Raw genomic sequence first — 17,171 nt, 5'->3', positions numbered from 1 at the left:
TGTATTTCACCACACAAAATGATCATAACTATACTCATTCACAATGTATGATTTGAAAACAATACACCTGTCATCATATACATTAGTCCAGTCATTTTAACTTTTCACTTGGAACAAATTGCAACAGCATTTATTCCAGTGCAGAACATTTCTTTGAGGTCCATAGAAGAACATACATGTACTAAAAGTCCCTAAAATTCTGAATAGAGGAAAGTGTTCTAATTTGTATAAACATAATGGTTAGTTTAGGTCATATTCGCTAATTTAGTTTATGTAGCAGATGACGCTAGTTACACTATGTACTTGGACCCGATTGCAAATCAAATCAATTACGGACTCAATACTACTATAAATATTGGCTTTCTCGAACTATAGCTATATTATAAATATCAGTAAGCAAGGATTTATACAAGAACATTGTTACTATTAACATTAAATGCATAAATTCAATTCTGTTTGAACTGTACTACTGTAATTGCGTATTTTGCCCAAGAAATGGGCAAATACGCAGAATGGGTGGGTGATTTCAGCAGCCCCCTGAGGGATGTAGGCTTCCATATGCCAGCACTTCTTTATATGAAGCAGGTAGAGGAGAGGCTACTCTTTTGTTTCCAAGTGGTTTTAAAACAAGTAGCTTACTATATAGCAGAAACAACCTTTCTGCCTCAATGAGGGCTCCGAATTATAGATTTTTCCATACATTGGCAAAATAAGGAAAAAGGGTGGGTGACTTTGGCAGACCCCTGAGGGGGTAGGCTTTGCTGTGCCAGCATTTCTTTATATTTAGCTGATGGAGGAAAATCTATTTTTCCATCCCCAAGAGCTTACAAAACAATAAAAGTGGTTTACTGAAAAGGGGAAACACCTTTTGGCCTCAATGGGGCTAAAAAAGTGTGAATTTTTCAAGAAATGGGCAAAATACAAAAAAGGGGTTGGTGACTCCGGCAGCCCCTTGAAGCGGTAGGATTTGCTGTGCCATCAGTTCTTTATATGTAACTGATAGCGAAGCCTACTCTTTTGCCTCCAAATAAAAGTTGTTTTTTCTGTAGCAAAATAACAATTTTGTCACATTGGGGACTCCTAAAAGCACAATATTTTAATTAAGCTACGGATAAGGGGTACCTTCAACAGGCTCTAGCGGGACTATGCTTACGGTGCCCAAATGTAATTGCATGGAGCATGTAGAGCAATGCTTCCTCTAACTTTTCAAAGCAATTTCATTAACATAAAAGTTGCTTTATTATGTTGAAAACGCGTTTTGCCCACATACCCATGTAAGTTATATTCAACTTTCTATCGCTACGCACATTACATGTATTTCTGCACGTTAGTCACATCAACAAAGGCGAGGCATGACCGATTTAATCTATTGTACTCTCTTTAAAGGCATGCCAGCATTGAAGTCAATATCAATAATGTGACTAAGACACGAAGGTTGGTTTTTTGTATTATTTATCTCAATATTAGGAGGTATTTGCCTTTTATCTAAGAAAGTTAAGACATTAACACTTCGGTTAATATTGTCATGAACCATATCAATATTTTTGTTATATCCCCTTTCGTGTCAAATGCTGATATTTTGCATTAGCTGTTGATGATAATGATACAACAGAAAGATATCAATGCACATGCAAATTTTTTACCCAAAACATGGAAATATTGGCATAAATTCTCACATTAAAAAAAATATATTAACCGGACAGTCAAGCAATCGATTTCTAAAATCTTAATCATAGTAAAATGCATATTCATTAAAGATTTACCTATTGCCTGTGCGAAAATATCAAGAATAAGGCATATCAATTAATTTTGGCAGCCATCTTGGATTTATGCAAATTAGATGCATTTCCCCTATTCAGATATTTTGGGACTTGTATGTTGTACTAGGGACCTCACAGAAATCCATTGTGTTGAAAAAAGAAAATCTGTTGCAATTTGTTCCAAGTTTGACCAAATTTTGTGCTAAAATGACTGGGCTACATGTTACATGATATATTCAGAGTCATGCCCAAATGTGAGAACGTTAGGAATAAGAATAAAAAAAAAGAATTACACAACAATTGGGGAAGAGTATTGAAAACATTGCCAATTAAAAATTTGCTTGGATTTCAAGATCTCCTGTTTTAAAGGAGAATAAACCCTTCAAAACAGATGAATTCACATACAAGAGAAAAATCAAAGAATCAGATCAATGAAAGTTTTGATCACTAATACTCTGTAACCTAGATCCTCCTTCGGAGAGGACTTTAAACCGTCGGTCCTCTGGTTGCTTGTTTACAAGCATTCATGCTTTAATAGCAATCAAGTTAAACAAATCATTATCATCACTACCACTTGCAATGCAACCAATATCTGTGATGTCACAATGTACAAGTTCCCCAATACTTTGATAAATATTTCACTTAAATTATTTCTTTCATCTGATCTCTCACACGATCAAGTGCTCTTTTTTAATGAGAGGACATGTAATAGAGGTTTCAATACATTGTATCATGGATGAATTGTTCGTCATATCATTAGAATGACAAAAAAAAGGAGATATTTTAGAGAATTGTCAAAAGAGGAAAGTTCCACATGTGTGACATCACAGTTCTTGCTTACATTGCAAATGGGAGGATAATCTTGACATTCAAATGCTTACAACTCTCTTATTGCTTGTCCAGTTTTACTCAAACTTTCATTGTTCTTGTTCTTTGATATTTCTGTTTCATTCTCCCTTATAGCTAAAAACTATGAGTATTAACCTGGTTTATTGATTTGGTGTTTTTTGTACTTTTCTGCTTACAAAAATGTTAAGGAGTTGATCCCTACTTCCCTTACTTCTGCAAGAGAATCACCACTGTGACAAGGCATAAAAGACAGATGACATCACCTCAACGCATCTTCTTTAAATACCTCTCCTATTTTCCCGAGCAAGATATCTTTCATCTTGTATTTAAACGTTTCATACCAAGCAACAAGTCTTCTTCTCCTATCGACAATCTCATCAACTGACATCTTCATCTCTGCCTCCATGATCCTTGGCAACTCCTTCCAGTCCTTGATGAAAATAAAAGGTGCTCCCAGTTTTTTCAAGAGTCTTAATGGATTAGGGCTGCAATCTCCCTTGGTGGTTATATCCTCTACGACAGGGACGGATCCTAGAGCACATGCTTCATAGATACGGTAGCACTCAACATTCATTCCAACAGGACTTAGGGTGAGATCACTCTGAAGGATTACATTAATGTATGCTTGGAGACTAGCTTCTGATTCATCAGGCTCCCATCTGAAATATCAGATAAACAAATTCTGTATAACTGCCTGTATTTGCTTAGGGGACATTCCATCATATTGCCAATTAATTAAATATTTGCAAGTCATCTTTAAAACTCATAAATGCCACTATTGAACTATTAATCAGAAACAAGATATATTTATTGATTCACTAGATATCATGATGTACACAAAATTATCCATTTAAAAAATAATGAAATGCTACTAAGCATCAGGTCCAATTTCATTTCTTTACTATAAATTTAGGACATAATTTTTAACAAACTGGTTTAAACTCCCATTCATGAAACTAATGTAAGATGTCATCCATCATATATATTATTCTTAGGACTATGATAAGTATAATTTACTTAAAAAAAAAAAAAACTTCGTGCTCAAAGTATTATAGAAAAATTTGACTAATAATAATAGGTAAATAAAATACATACTGGCTAAAAAAGAACTACACATATTTGACTTATCGAATGGCATGCTCAATGTTAACTACAAAGTGAAATAAAAGGAGACCTACTGTTGTCTTGTCTTAAAGTAGCAGTAATCCTGGAGATTATTTTCATTGATGACTTTTAATAGTACTTCCCTTGATGAGTTAGGGTACATGGTACCAAGGAAATTACATCTATGTTTTCTTGGAGAACGTAGATTAAGCTGATTGATTTCTATCTTTGGAAAACCTCTGTACCTATTGGTGAAAAAAAAAATAATACAATATAAGTAAGCAATAAGTGCAATTATGTAATCTTACAAGACACATTAAGTAACTAGTGTATTGATACACTTTGAGAACGACACAGGCCTGCTCCATGCTACCATTCAAGAGCAGTAGACTATAGTTAGAATAAGATTCTTTGGACAGTCCTGTAAAAGAAACAAATAAACAGTCCTCAAGTCTAATCAAGAACTTCTTGTCTTTATTTGCGTTCTGAAAAACAATGGATCAAAATTGATTTTCTTTTACTGAAACAAATGTCACACCCAGAATATTTTAACTGGTCTCTTTATATCACTTCAATAAACCATGAAAATACTATCTGTGCAAATTGTCAGCTTGGTAGGCCTATTGTATTGACAGCAAAAGGTAAAGGACAAGACCACCCCAACAGAAAGTTCTTTTGAATAAAAAGAGAAAAATCCTACAAGCATAACACTGAAAAAATATCAAAATTGGATGTAAAATAAGAAAGTTATATTTTTAAATTTCGCTTAATTTCACAAAGTAGTTATATGCACATCCTGGTCTGTAAACAATGAGGGGACTGATGATGTCATCCACTCACTATTATCATTACATGAAATATTCTAATTTTTCCGTCATGTGAAGGAATGTTATATTCCTTTCTTAATATACAGAATTACCATTTTCAAAACATTTTATGGTTCAGTCAAGTTAGTCCCTATTGTCAAATTTGTAAAAATTGAAATATTGTATATTTCAAACAATAACAAGTGGAATGCCTCTTGCCGTCTCACCTGCATCACGCGGTTCAATATAGCAGCAATGCTGACTTTGAATACTACTCTAACTCGCACAAGATGTTCAGTGACACATGGTTACTCTTATGTCCACTTTTTATGAACTAGACCAATAAACTTACAGAGATATGATGGTTATTCAACAAAAAACCCAACATGGCCAAAGTTCACTGACCTTACATGACCTTTGACCTTGATCATGTGACCTGAAACTCGCACAGGATGTTCAGTGATACTTGATTACTCTTATGTACAAGTTTCATGAATCAGATCCATAAACTTTCAAAGTTATGATGGTAATTCAACAGATACATCCAATTCGGAGAAAGTTCATTGACCTTTGACCTTGGTCATGTGACCTGAAACGCGCACAGGATGTTCAGTGATACTTGATTACTCTAATGTCCAAGTTTAATGAACTAGACCAATAAACTTTCAAAGTTATGATGGTAATTCAACAGACACCCCCGATTCGGCCAAAGTTCATTGACCCTAAATGACCTTTGACCTTAATCATTAGACCTGAAACTTGCACAAAATGTTCAGTGATGCTTGATTACTATTATGTCCAAGTTTCATGAATCAGATCCATAAACTTTCAAAGTTATGATGGGAATTCAACAGATATCCCCAATTCGGCCAAAGTTCATTGACCCTAAATGACCTTTGACCTTGGTCATGTGACGTGAAACTCATGCAGGATGTTCAGTGATACTCGATTAACCTTATGTCCAAGTTTCATGAACTAGGTCCATATATTTTCTAAGTTATGATGACATTTCAAAAACTTAACCTCAGGTTAAGATTTCGATGTTGATTCCTCCAACATGGTCTAAGTTCATTGACCCTAAATGACCTTTGACCTTGGTCATGTGACATGAAACTCTAATAGGATGTTCAGTAATACTTGATTAACCTTATGGCCAAGTTTTCTTAAATAGGTCCATATACTTTCTAAGTTATGACGTCATTTCAAAAACTTAACCTCAGGTTAAGATTTGATGTTGACGCCGCCGCCGTCGGCAAAGCGGCGCCTATAGTCTCACTCTGCTTCGTAGGTGAGACAAAAACCAAAAGAAATAGTGAGTGAAGGACATCATCAACTTTCTTATTTGCATGTCACTGACTTGCCCATTTAACTATTTCTTGAAAAATTTAAAATAACTTTCTAATTGAAGTTTTCAGCATACTTGTTGGATTTTTCTCTATTGATTCAAATCATCATTTTTCTGGGGCTGACTTGACCTTTAACAATATTTGTATTCACAAAATACTTACGTTGCTACACCAAGGGGCCACTGCATAATATCATCACCATTGACAATGAGAGTATCGTAAACGATGAAGAGTCTATCAACAGGTCCACCCCTGCTCTTCATGTAAGGAAGTACCCAATCATTCTGGCATTGCTCATTACCAATCAGCATCAAAACTACCCGTCTAAGTTGTGAATATGATCCAAGATAGTCAAGCCAGTATCGTGTGTATTCCTCTTTGTCTGGAGCTCTCCCATTTAAAATAAGCATAACATTCTCTATGTCCTGAGGGACTTTATCTGGTTGAACCCCATCTCCGTCACGCATTCTGAAAGAAGAAAATAAAAATCACAATTTTATAGTTGCCTCTCCCTGTCTGAAATGCAATGACATGTAAACTACCATTACAAGAAATGGATCTTGAAACAGAGAACAGAGGGACCATTTTAAACATATATTTGTTATTAGCATTAACTTTAAGATTTTCATTTTCTCACTACAACCAATATATGTTTATCAACAGGTATCAACATGAGCTTATTTGTATTTTGTTCCATAAATACATTTCATCATTCAAAAAATTAACTTAAAACATGTTCCTAATTCTTATTCTCATATCAAAATACAGAATTATAATATATCTGTAAACATAAATAGCAATTAAAAGGATAATTGAAAAAAAAAGTTAAACAATTCTTAGAGAGAATACTTGAAATGCAAGATATCAAAATTACATGATTTTTCTTTTTTTCCACATCAAACCTTAAGTGAGAATAAACATAAAAAAGAAGGAAATTACCTGAACTTCAAGTTGTGCATTTGAAGTTCACCATAGAACCAAATACCATCAAGTCTTGATTCAAGCTTTCCATTTAATATATGCTCCCAAGTATATGAGCCTGAAAAATGGAAATGCACACACACACAAATATATCAGGAGCATAAGCAATGTTTCATTTCTTTTCCAATAGTACATTGCAATGACATTCCCATGTAAACCCTTTATTTGATCAAATGAAAAGAATATTAATTAAATTGGCTACAAAACAGTTTTAAAAATAATTTTGAGTGAATACAAAATAAATGAATAAATAAAAACAAATAAATGACTGAGTATTCTAAATGTTCATATTTTTTAAAAAGACAGGTTTAAGCAACTTTCTCTGATGTTTATTCCTCAATACCAGTTAATCTATTGCATGGGTTGTGTTTCCCTTATACCCCTTTCATAAACCTATCCTCCAATTATCCGCCTAAGAGTAATGTGGATAATTCAATAAAAATTGCATTCACAAACTCCGAAAATAATCCGCACTATTTTTTTACGAGCGCCCGACCTGAAAAAGGTGGAGAATTGTCATGGCAACTGCACGCGCCCCTTCCGATGGGGTTGCGTTGCAAAAGGGTGACCTTGTGACCGCACCTTGGCAATTATCCGCATTACTTTGGAAATGCGTTCATAAAGTCAAAATCTGGTCCCAATGCTGCTATTATGCAGATAATTGCAGCATCAAAATAATGCGGATAACTCTGGTCCTCCTCCAATTTTACGACCAAATTATGCTGCTATTAGCCGCATAATTGGGTTTATCTTTATCACCACAGGTATCTTCATTCCAACTCTTTTTTTACCAACTCTTCTCTTTTTTTGCATAATGATACAGACACATCAACAACACTGACTTTTTATAGTACTGTATGTCATTGGAAATAACATTTGGTATGAGTTGGTTTTACCAGTTTTGCCAGACTGTATGAATGCAAAAAGGTCTTTATCTGTTTGACTTACCTAGGCCTACTTTGCTCCAGATTTCAATTGAATAGGTACTATTCTTGGCTTGAATGGGTACTTTGGCAAATACATCTTGGTGATCTGGTATCACAGGCTTTGGTTTGGGCTTCTTGATCTCAGCGTTACCTAGAACCCCCTGGTCTTGATGGACATTCTTCTTCTCATCTGGAGCTACTGCAAAAAAAAAAAAAAAAAAAAGATTGTCAGACACAGTAACTATTAATTGATTAAAGTGATGACATAAATCCAATAGATGCATTGAGTCTGGATCAATATAAAAACAAGTTTGTTTATCTTGTTGAGAAACTCCAGCCTGGAGGCTTTAGGATATAAAAGATCATTGTGAGTTCACTTGCCATGGAGAGTTTGCATTATTGAAAGATTTTTAGCGCTCCTCTGAAGCCTCCAGGCTACAGTGCTTGGTGGGGCATATTGGTTGCTGCATCATGCAAGTGATTTACATCACTTATGAGAGTGGATCATATTACAGAACACTTGTTACACATATAAACTTTGGCCAAGATCACTTTTCTTTTTCCGATATCAGCTTCCTCTCTGGCCCTTCTTTGCATGTAAAATACTTTTATCACTTAACCCTAACTAGGCCGGGCTTTTTTGCCACGCTGGTAGTGTGCAATGTAATCTACAAGGCTGTGTGGTAAAATTTTCCAAAATAATGAGATTTTATTTTATATGAATTAATTATGCTAATTTATGCATAAATCATACTTTTTGCTCTAATTCACTTAGTAAAGCTCCTAGAATGCTAATTTTTGGAGAAAATATTCCTTGTAGCATTCTTAACAATCGCAATTGAAAAAAAAAATTATTTTGGAAATCAATTTCTTATTTTTTTTATTGTTTTATGAATTTCTTATGTATTTCTTTGTTTTTCAACCTTTTGTTTCTCTTTGCTTTTTTCACCAGATTTATTGCACAAACTTTTTGAAGCATAATTATACTAAAATCAATTGATTTCAGCTGTTCAAAGTAAAAATAATCATATCTTTATGAATAAGATGAGAAAACTCAATTAGCATTGACTTTGTACACAAAATCGCGTTTTGGAACAATTTTTGGTCTGACATGCACTTACGAAATGTTGCATAATTTCGGGACCGCGTACCCGGGTGTCGTAAATTTGGTCTCAAAAGATGCACGAGACTTAAAAATATAAACTCTGTGAGTAACGTGGTCAAAAAATTTTGCGTGGCGGAATGATCGTAGAAAACGTTGATGGGGGGGTTGTTCAACCCCCCGCCATTTTAGGGTTAAAATTTTTTTCTTAAAATGGTAGTGTATTACTGAACATGTGTTTTTCTGTGGGAAATATTGGAGGGTGATAAGCCACTTTTATCATATTCTGCTTTTATTCCATTGAAATCATACAAGAAATTTAGACATTTCTGAATTTCATCAGAAGAGCAGAATACCTAACTGCTGGCATAGTCATAGCGGAAAGAGATCTTTGTCAGAAATGATATAATCGTCACATTTTAGAATTGAGGAGCAATTGCAGCCCAACTTATCATCCCAATCCTAACCTTATTATCTTATTTGCAAGTAAATCCAAATGAAATGTTAGGCATCTTTCTTAGGAGCCGGAAGCACTAATCAATCGATGTGTTTATTCTGTTAACATAGTAATATGCAAATATACCCCAATATATTACAATAATTTCTGTTAATTAAAAAATTCTGTACTTGAAGCAAATGAAGGATATACTGACAATGGACTTATCAAAATAAAAAATAAACAAGTAAACACATGCATAAAAACACAGAAAAATTAGCTCTCTTAACACGTTGTGTAATTTGCTATTTCATGATAGTTCATTGGCCTTTTGATATTTTCGGTCATAACTTTTTAACTGGTGGTCAAGAGTATATGGTTGTGTACACTTTCTTGTTCAGTATAACAAGACAAACAATTTGATGTGTCACGCCATAGAATTGGGGCAATTTCGAAAATTGACCCCTATTGAAAAAGGGTTATTATGTGTTTACTTTTTATGGTCCAATTTGCGAGGATATAAAAAGACTGAAATACTTACTTTCTGCCCCAATACTATGGCCCGAACTCACAAAGGTGGTTTTGAAAACCCACGGTTGAGTCCATGGTTTATGCAGATTTCCTGCAAAAATTACGCTTATTTTACCGCATATATTACTGCGCCAAATTGACACCTGTTGCTGTGGTTATCCACGCTATTTTATTCATGAGCCCACTGTTTTTATTCATGAGTCCACTCTTCTAACAGTGGACTCATGAATAAAATAGTGTGGATAATCATGGCAACAGGCATCACTTTGGCGCACTGTGACAAAAGCACGCATCAGCATTGGACATTGTTTATACATGCGCCCAATATGCGTTCAATTAAGCGTAATTTATACAGGAAATCTGCATAAACCATAGACTCAACCATGGGTTTTAAAGACCACCTTTGTGAATTTGAGCCTATGTATTTAGGGTCCGATTTGAGCGAGGTGTGTGGGGTGGCATCACTCACATATATTGTGAGGTTAGTATACCATGAAACACGTTTGGCAGTGGATTTCTAACTAGTGGATCGCGCGTGATGGGATCTCACTCCAGGGGTCCACAACACACGACTTCTATGGCTTGATTTTTCTGTGCGCTGTGGCATGTAATGAACCCTTGGGTGGGATGGTATACCCAGTTGTTGTGTGTCCGCACAGGTTGTGTGTCTGGACAAACAATTTTTAGAAAGTCATTTGGAAAAAAATAACAAGCGAAGTTTCATTGATTTTTAGTACAAAATGTGAGGAAATATTATAAAGAACAAAATAGAAGATGAATAAAAGTATTTAATTCATATTTTTAGTGTAATCCAAAGACAAAAAAGAAGGCTTCAAAAAGATAAAATGTCCGGACACCTGACCCCCCCATCCTACAAAACCTAATGAAAGTAAAGGTTATGCCGACATCCGTGACATAACAATTAAGGTATCGTTGTACTTGTTTAGGGGGTCAATTAATTTCAGGGAACACTTGTCAAGTGTACCATTTTGTTTCCAATACTTATTAAGGGTAGGTTTCACATGCACACGCCAATACTAAGGGGTGCATTTTCAGAACACGGAAAATACATGTACTTGTTTATGGTGCTTTTTAGAAACCCCATGGTCACGCAAGGTATCCACCTGTCAGTGGAAGTGCCCCCTCCCCCGCCCCCAGAAATTGTGAAGAAAACTAGGGCCCCGTCTTAGAGTTGCGATTGATTCGCAACGATCAATGATGGAAAGCCAGCAACATTTTCTATTACATATTCATGCATTTATTTGTTTTCTTTAAAGACCCTGACCGGTGTAAAAACAATCATATATCAAAAGAAAGGCAATGATTCATACAATACAAATATACCAAATATATTCTATACATCTCCTTCCATTTTTTAGAAATATTAGATAAATATCAAAGAAACTGCTCCTCCAAAGTATGCTTCGATTGAGCACCCCACGTCGCCTGGAAAGGATGACGTCATGTTGTGTCTGGAGGGTTGCGATTCCATAGGTTTGTGTACAAAAGCATTGGGTATTTTCTTCCATTTCTATATTATGAATCCAATTTTTTTTCCGTTTTCAGATGAAAATGGCACTCACAATTATTCACTATTGAAATTGATGGAAACCTACAACTATTCACTGCCTTTTTTGTGACTTCTTTGTTTGGCTCTTATTGGGCCTAAATTGCTATGTCAGGAAAAGTTGTGATACATAATCTGAATGCAAATAGATTTGAAATCTACGCCAAATAAGCAGGAAATAAAATATGGCAAAAACTAGTTCAAAACTGTAGATTTCATAATTTAAGCATGTAGGAAAAAATATATGGTATGTGATATCACCTGTGATGGAAGTGAAGAAAATGAAATGCGTAATCTGGAAAGCAAAAAAACAACCCAGTTTTTCTGTGTACAAACCTATGGAATCGCGACGCTTCTTACACAACGTGACGTCACGGTCTCGAGGCATTTGAAAAGCACAATAAAGCCTATTTTCGAAGCCGGGTTCGAAGCCCGATAATTGGAATATTCTTAAGCAAAATACTCAGCTGGGAAGGGTGAAAATGAATAAAGCTCACAATGCTGTATTTAGTAGCTTATAAGCTTTCAATTGGTAGGATGGGGGGTCGAGTGTCCGGACACTTTATCTTTTTTGAAGCCTTCTTTTTTGTCTGTGGATTACACTAAAAGTATGAATCCATTACTTGTAATCATTTTATATTGTGTTCTTTATAATATTTCCTAACATTTTGTACTAAAAATTGATGAAACTTCGCTGGTAATTTTTTTCCAAATGACATTCTAAAATTGATCGTCCGGACACACAACCCGTCCGGATACACAACAACTGGGTATATATAATTTGTCAATTTCATTTTTGGGTCCGGTCTGGGTCTTTAAAATTTGCTGTGCTTTTCTTTGCTTACAAAAAAAACATTGCGCAAATTTCCTGTAGAAAAAATTATGACACTGATGGATTTCCATAGTTACCCTTGATTGCAATGGATCAATCATATGGCAAGTTCCCCCAAGTCTGCACAGTCTACCTTGTCTGCGCACACTATCTGCGCGATTCTAGCAAAAGACACGCAACGAACACAAACTTTACACAGGAGGCGCAATAGCTCAGTCGGTAGAGCGGGGGCTTCAGATTCCGGTGACCCGGGTTCAATTCCCAAGTGGTGCGCTAGTGCCCATTGGTAAGGCATTTATCCTCATTACCAGGTCCCTAGTTAAGCCATCGGTCCCCTGGTTGCTTGCTCACAGGCATTCAGGCTTTCTTATCAGTCAGGTAAAACCTCGGTATGACATGCAATACATAGACAGATATTCATTAAAAACCCTGACTCAAAATAGTGGAAAAATAATGAATTTTGGGCATTCCATGTGACAGCCTCGAAATGCAGCCTTTCTCATCAAAATCCCTGAATCGTGTGCAAAGTGAATGGGTGCGCAGACATGGGGTACTATTTTTTTTTCAATCTGAAAATGAGTGCCCAAGGGCAAGGTTTTTTCCAAGAAAATCCTAGGCTATAGGCCTATTTCTTACAAATTTTTAGAAGATATTTGGTACACATGATACTCATAGCTCATGATAATAAAAGAAACATTATTTTAAAGATTTTGTGAAATAATAATAAAAATATCATGTTAAATCTTACTCAATTTATATAGGTGCACAGACGTCAGACTTCACTTGGCCCTTAAGGCTTTGGCCTCCTTTTTCTTGAGGGTGCATATAGATATCCTAGATCTTATGGAACTCCTTCCAAAATGAATTTTGCCAATGTCAATAATCTCACATTAGAATCAGCATTATCATTCCAATTATTTAATCTGTCCTTAGCCAGTAACGTTTACGTTAGGTTTATTACCCTCAACATTTCACTCTTGCCCCACGCACCCGTTTTCATGTTAGCCCATTGGCATCCACACAGCTACACGCCTAAATTTACTTAGACTTAGTTAGAGGTCTAGCTGGTGCTACCTAACCCAGGGAGCGCCGGACCGCTTCGTGGGCCGGCGCTCCCTGGGTTAGTGTTACCCGGAGGTGTTACTAGCTTCAGATTTAACGTTACTTAGTTAGAAATACAATGGTCAATATTTAAGTTTGAATAAACTCAACAAACTTACACAAGAGTACATACAAGGTGTAGGCAGTCACAATCAGATAAAAGATAAGGGTGATCTGCAAAATACGTTTTATCATCGTATTCATCCCGCTCAGCTCTCGAGCTTTCGATAGTTTTGATTTTGATTGAAGTACCAGTACCGGTACATGGCAAATTTAAAGGTCCATGTTTATAGCAATACGTGCGTCTCTCCTGGGGTTAAATCATATCCTCATTTAATATATCTCGATTGTCATCAAATAGTTACAAAAAATGAAAGCCCCTAATTGTGTTCTTGTACATGGGTTTGAATTTGATTCATGATAAACAGATAATTTTGAAAGCTCTCACATTTTGCTTGGAATCTACTGTTTAACTATCGCGTTTTACAAACAATTTGGCATATATATATATATATATATATATATATATATATATATATATATATATATATATATATATATATATATATATATATATATGTATGTATGTATGTATGTATATACAGCTAGAAATAGCAATTTTTGTTTACTAGGGAGTGTGCATGCCTCTGTTTGGTCTCATCTCAATTTAAATCATCACTCAGTGTTTTCTCTTTTATCAATTTGTATTCACCAAAAATATGCTTAACTTCGGGAACATTTCAAATGGTATAATTGAATTAATTTAAAACGAAAATGGAAAAAGGAGACATTGAACCTTTCACCAGTAAGTTGTGAAAATATGAAACAGTGCTCAATTATTTCACCACTAGGCTATCTTAGTTCGCTTCAGAAATGATTTATGTTGTTTACTGATCAATTAGTATTGAAAGATTCTTCATTAAAAACTTATAAAATATGAAACGCACAGTCAACCCTATAAACATCATGATTAAAAATCATAATTTGGTCTAAATTGACAGTTTGAAAGAGAGAGGGGTCTTTAGATGAGTGCTTTCTGAAAAACGATTTCTCATCTTAAAAAAAAAGCCAGTTTGAAGCCTGATAAAAATTTTGATTATTCTCTGTTTTTATCTATTTATTTATTTATTTATTGATAATCTATTTTTTCTTTTTTTGCACTTTAAATCCTTTTCCCGTTTTTATCTGATAATCTATTTTTTTCTTCGCACTTTCTTTTCAACTCGGTCCTCAAATCCATTTCACTTTTGTTTTCTATAGGCTGTAAAGCAAAGCCGTGGAAATGATTTTTTTTGCTGGAGTGCTGAATTAAATTTAACAAGGAAAAAAGGGGGATCAGTCGTTTTGGTCCCAAGAAATTCGACAAGAAAAAAAAAGACAAAATGTTGCTCAATTGGCATTTTCGTCTCCAATTTGCCACATGCTGCCTATATGGAGAATAATACACGATCGAAGCACCCCTGGGAAAATCGTGGGTGTCACGGTTCCGATCAGCATCCCCAGCTCTCCCATTTCCATGGCCATGCTGTAAAGTTAAATAAAAAATCTGAAAATCAAAACAAAAGCAGGAAAAAATACAAAAGAAGAGAATATAAGAAAAGGAAAATAGAGACAAATACGTAAAGAAAAAACAAAACTGAGAAAAACTGTAGAAAAAAGACAAAAGAAAAGAAAAAATAATTTAAAAAGGGGGAAAAGAAAGAAAGAAAAAGAAAAAAAAGAAAAGTTATTACTCTTTGATAAGCTTCGATGCGCCTATCACGCTTTAAATAACGCTCTGATACGATTGTCAAGCTCTCTTAATAATTGTGCATTGATAGGCTCTGTTAAGCTCTATTATGCAATGACAAAATTCGAGATTCTGATTGCATCCCTATGGAAGCTTAAAAGTGCCACCCAGATGTTCAGATAATCATCTCGTCATGTCTACAATCCTTGAAAAGGATGATCAGATGACAGGATCTTGGATCTCGTTATACATCCCATGGGAGAGATGGTCAGATGACAGATCTTGAATCTCGATGTCTACATCCCATGGATAAGATGATCAGATGACAAGATCTTGAATCTCATCATGTCTACATCCCATGGGAGAGATGATCAGATGACAAGATCTTGGATCTCGTCATGTATACAATCCTGTGTGAGAGATGGTCATAACATCCTCCACAGGATGTAGACACCAAGAGATCCAAGATCTTTTAATCTGATCATCTCCTCCACAGGATGTAGACACCAAGAGATCCAAGATCTTGTCATCTGATCATCTCCTGTACAGGATGTATACATGACGAGATCCAAGATCTTGTCATCTGATTATCTCTACCACCAGAGGCGTCGATCCTGGGGGGCAGGGGGGCGATCGCCCCACCAATGCAAATATTGGGGGGGGCAAACATATCGTTTTGCCCCCCCCCCCAATAATTCCGTATAAGTGCAAAAATAAAATGAGATTGTAATGTTACAAAAAAATCAGCAAGCGAGATTGAGATACACAACTCGTTCTTTATTTAAAATCGTGCTCAAAATGTCAACTCTTCCAATTGGAATGTAAAAATTTTCAGGTCGCGCTTCGCGCTCGCATGATTTCTTGAGCAAAAACCCATACTTTTTTATGATTAAATAGGTGAATAGAATGTCCCGTTTGCAGGTTTAACCTCAAAAGAACTCCCACTTCGATTTGCAATAATCTTTTGTTGGATTTTAAACACCTTTTTTTCATATCGAAATATCGAAAACTTCAGCTCGCGCTTCGCTCTCGCATCTATTGTTCTTTTAGATACCTGTCTTATTTATTGGTACAAAAATGCTTAGAATATCAAGCTTTCAGGTCAGAATATAAAGCAATTTATGCTCGCTCTCGGCACTCGCATTATCTGTGTAGTGACATGTGTATCCTCCTCATGAGTTACTACAAAAAGTCCTATAAAGAGGCGCCTTTTTCCTGTTTTCAGGACAGTATACTAAAAAATTTCAGCTCGCGCTTCGCGCTCGCATTAATTTGTTTGTGAGATATGTGTCTCTTTCTCATGTCATATATATATATATATATGTGTGTGTGTGTGTGTGTGAGGGTGGGTGTGTGTATGTATAGACCTATGTGCGTGTGTGTGTGTTTGGTTGTTTGTTTTGTGTGGAACGTTGATTCATGATTTTGCCCCCCCCCCCCATCTGAAAAATGGATCGACGCCCCTGTCTACCACAGGATGTAGACATGACGAGATCCAAGATCTTGTAATCTGATCATCTCCTCCACAGGATGTAGACATGACGAGATCCAAGATCTTGTCATCGGGTCATTTTTCTAAGGGATGTAGACATAACAAGATTATTATCTGAACATCTGGGTGGCACCTAGCTTTCATACTATTCAGATCAAATTGTCAAAACGTAATAGCTAGCGCGCTCGCATTTTGATTGTGATCACTGATTTGATATGTATATATCAATATTAATTTTATTACTAACAATTAAAATTCCCATTTCATGACAGTTTAGTTTCGGCTCGTGATTTGCGCTTACATTGATTGTTGAAATATATCAACTCATGCATCTTATTTTTATAATTACAAAAGTGCTTGAAATGTTCAGTTTCCAGGCCATAAAAATCAACAGATTTTGCGCTCTCATTAGGCTTATTAAATTAATAAATAAGATATTAATTTAATAAAGAAAATTGCCCCTTTTTCAGAATGGAATATCGACAAGTTTCATCTCCCGCTTAGGAAGAGAAATAGGAAGATATTTATCATTTTCATATGATGACATAATGTTTCTTAGAATGTCCGTGTCAAAACTCACAGTAATAGTGAAACATATCAGACCTTTTT

General features: G+C 35.4%; 1 protein-coding gene across 2 annotated transcripts; it reads right to left on the bottom strand.

Annotated features, from left to right (window-relative positions):
* Positions 1 to 612: 612 nt before the first annotated feature.
* Positions 613 to 13,599, bottom strand: LOC121410492 (ribitol-5-phosphate xylosyltransferase 1-like). Of its 2 annotated transcripts, none has more exons than XM_041602624.1 (6): positions 13,461 to 13,599; positions 7,795 to 7,971; positions 6,805 to 6,904; positions 6,028 to 6,333; positions 3,788 to 3,958; positions 613 to 3,268 (listed from the first exon to the last, which is right to left on the bottom strand). In XM_041602624.1, exons 1-6 carry the CDS (start codon positions 13,543 to 13,545, stop codon positions 2,869 to 2,871), a joined length of 1,239 nt encoding a protein of 412 aa, XP_041458558.1. In that variant the 5' UTR covers positions 13,546 to 13,599; the 3' UTR covers positions 613 to 2,868. The 2 variants fall into 2 exon arrangements, with proteins under 2 accessions (XP_041458558.1, XP_041458559.1); XM_041602625.1 differs by having other exon boundaries at positions 7,795 to 7,968.
* Between the last annotated feature and the right edge of the window lie 3,572 nt (positions 13,600 to 17,171).

This window comes from Lytechinus variegatus, chromosome 3 (assembly GCF_018143015.1).
Source record: "Lytechinus variegatus isolate NC3 chromosome 3, Lvar_3.0, whole genome shotgun sequence".
Taxonomy (NCBI): domain Eukaryota; kingdom Metazoa; phylum Echinodermata; class Echinoidea; order Temnopleuroida; family Toxopneustidae; genus Lytechinus; species Lytechinus variegatus.
Note: the sequence above shows the minus strand (reverse complement) of the source record. Positions and strands in the feature narration are given on the sequence as shown.

Bases quoted from the DNA above. Each gene is read 5' to 3' on its own strand.
- LOC121410492 (XM_041602624.1), bottom strand. From the start codon at position 13,545: ATGAATACGATGATAAAACGTATTTTGCAGATCACCCTTATCTTTTAT. The intron at 6,334-6,804 runs GTAATTTCCTTC...TTCTTCTTTCAG, and splicing joins ATGCACAACTTGAAGTTCAG to AATGCGTGACGGAGATGGGG. The intron at 3,269-3,787 runs GTAGGTCTCCTT...CTGATATTTCAG, and splicing joins TACTTTAAGACAAGACAACA to ATGGGAGCCTGATGAATCAG.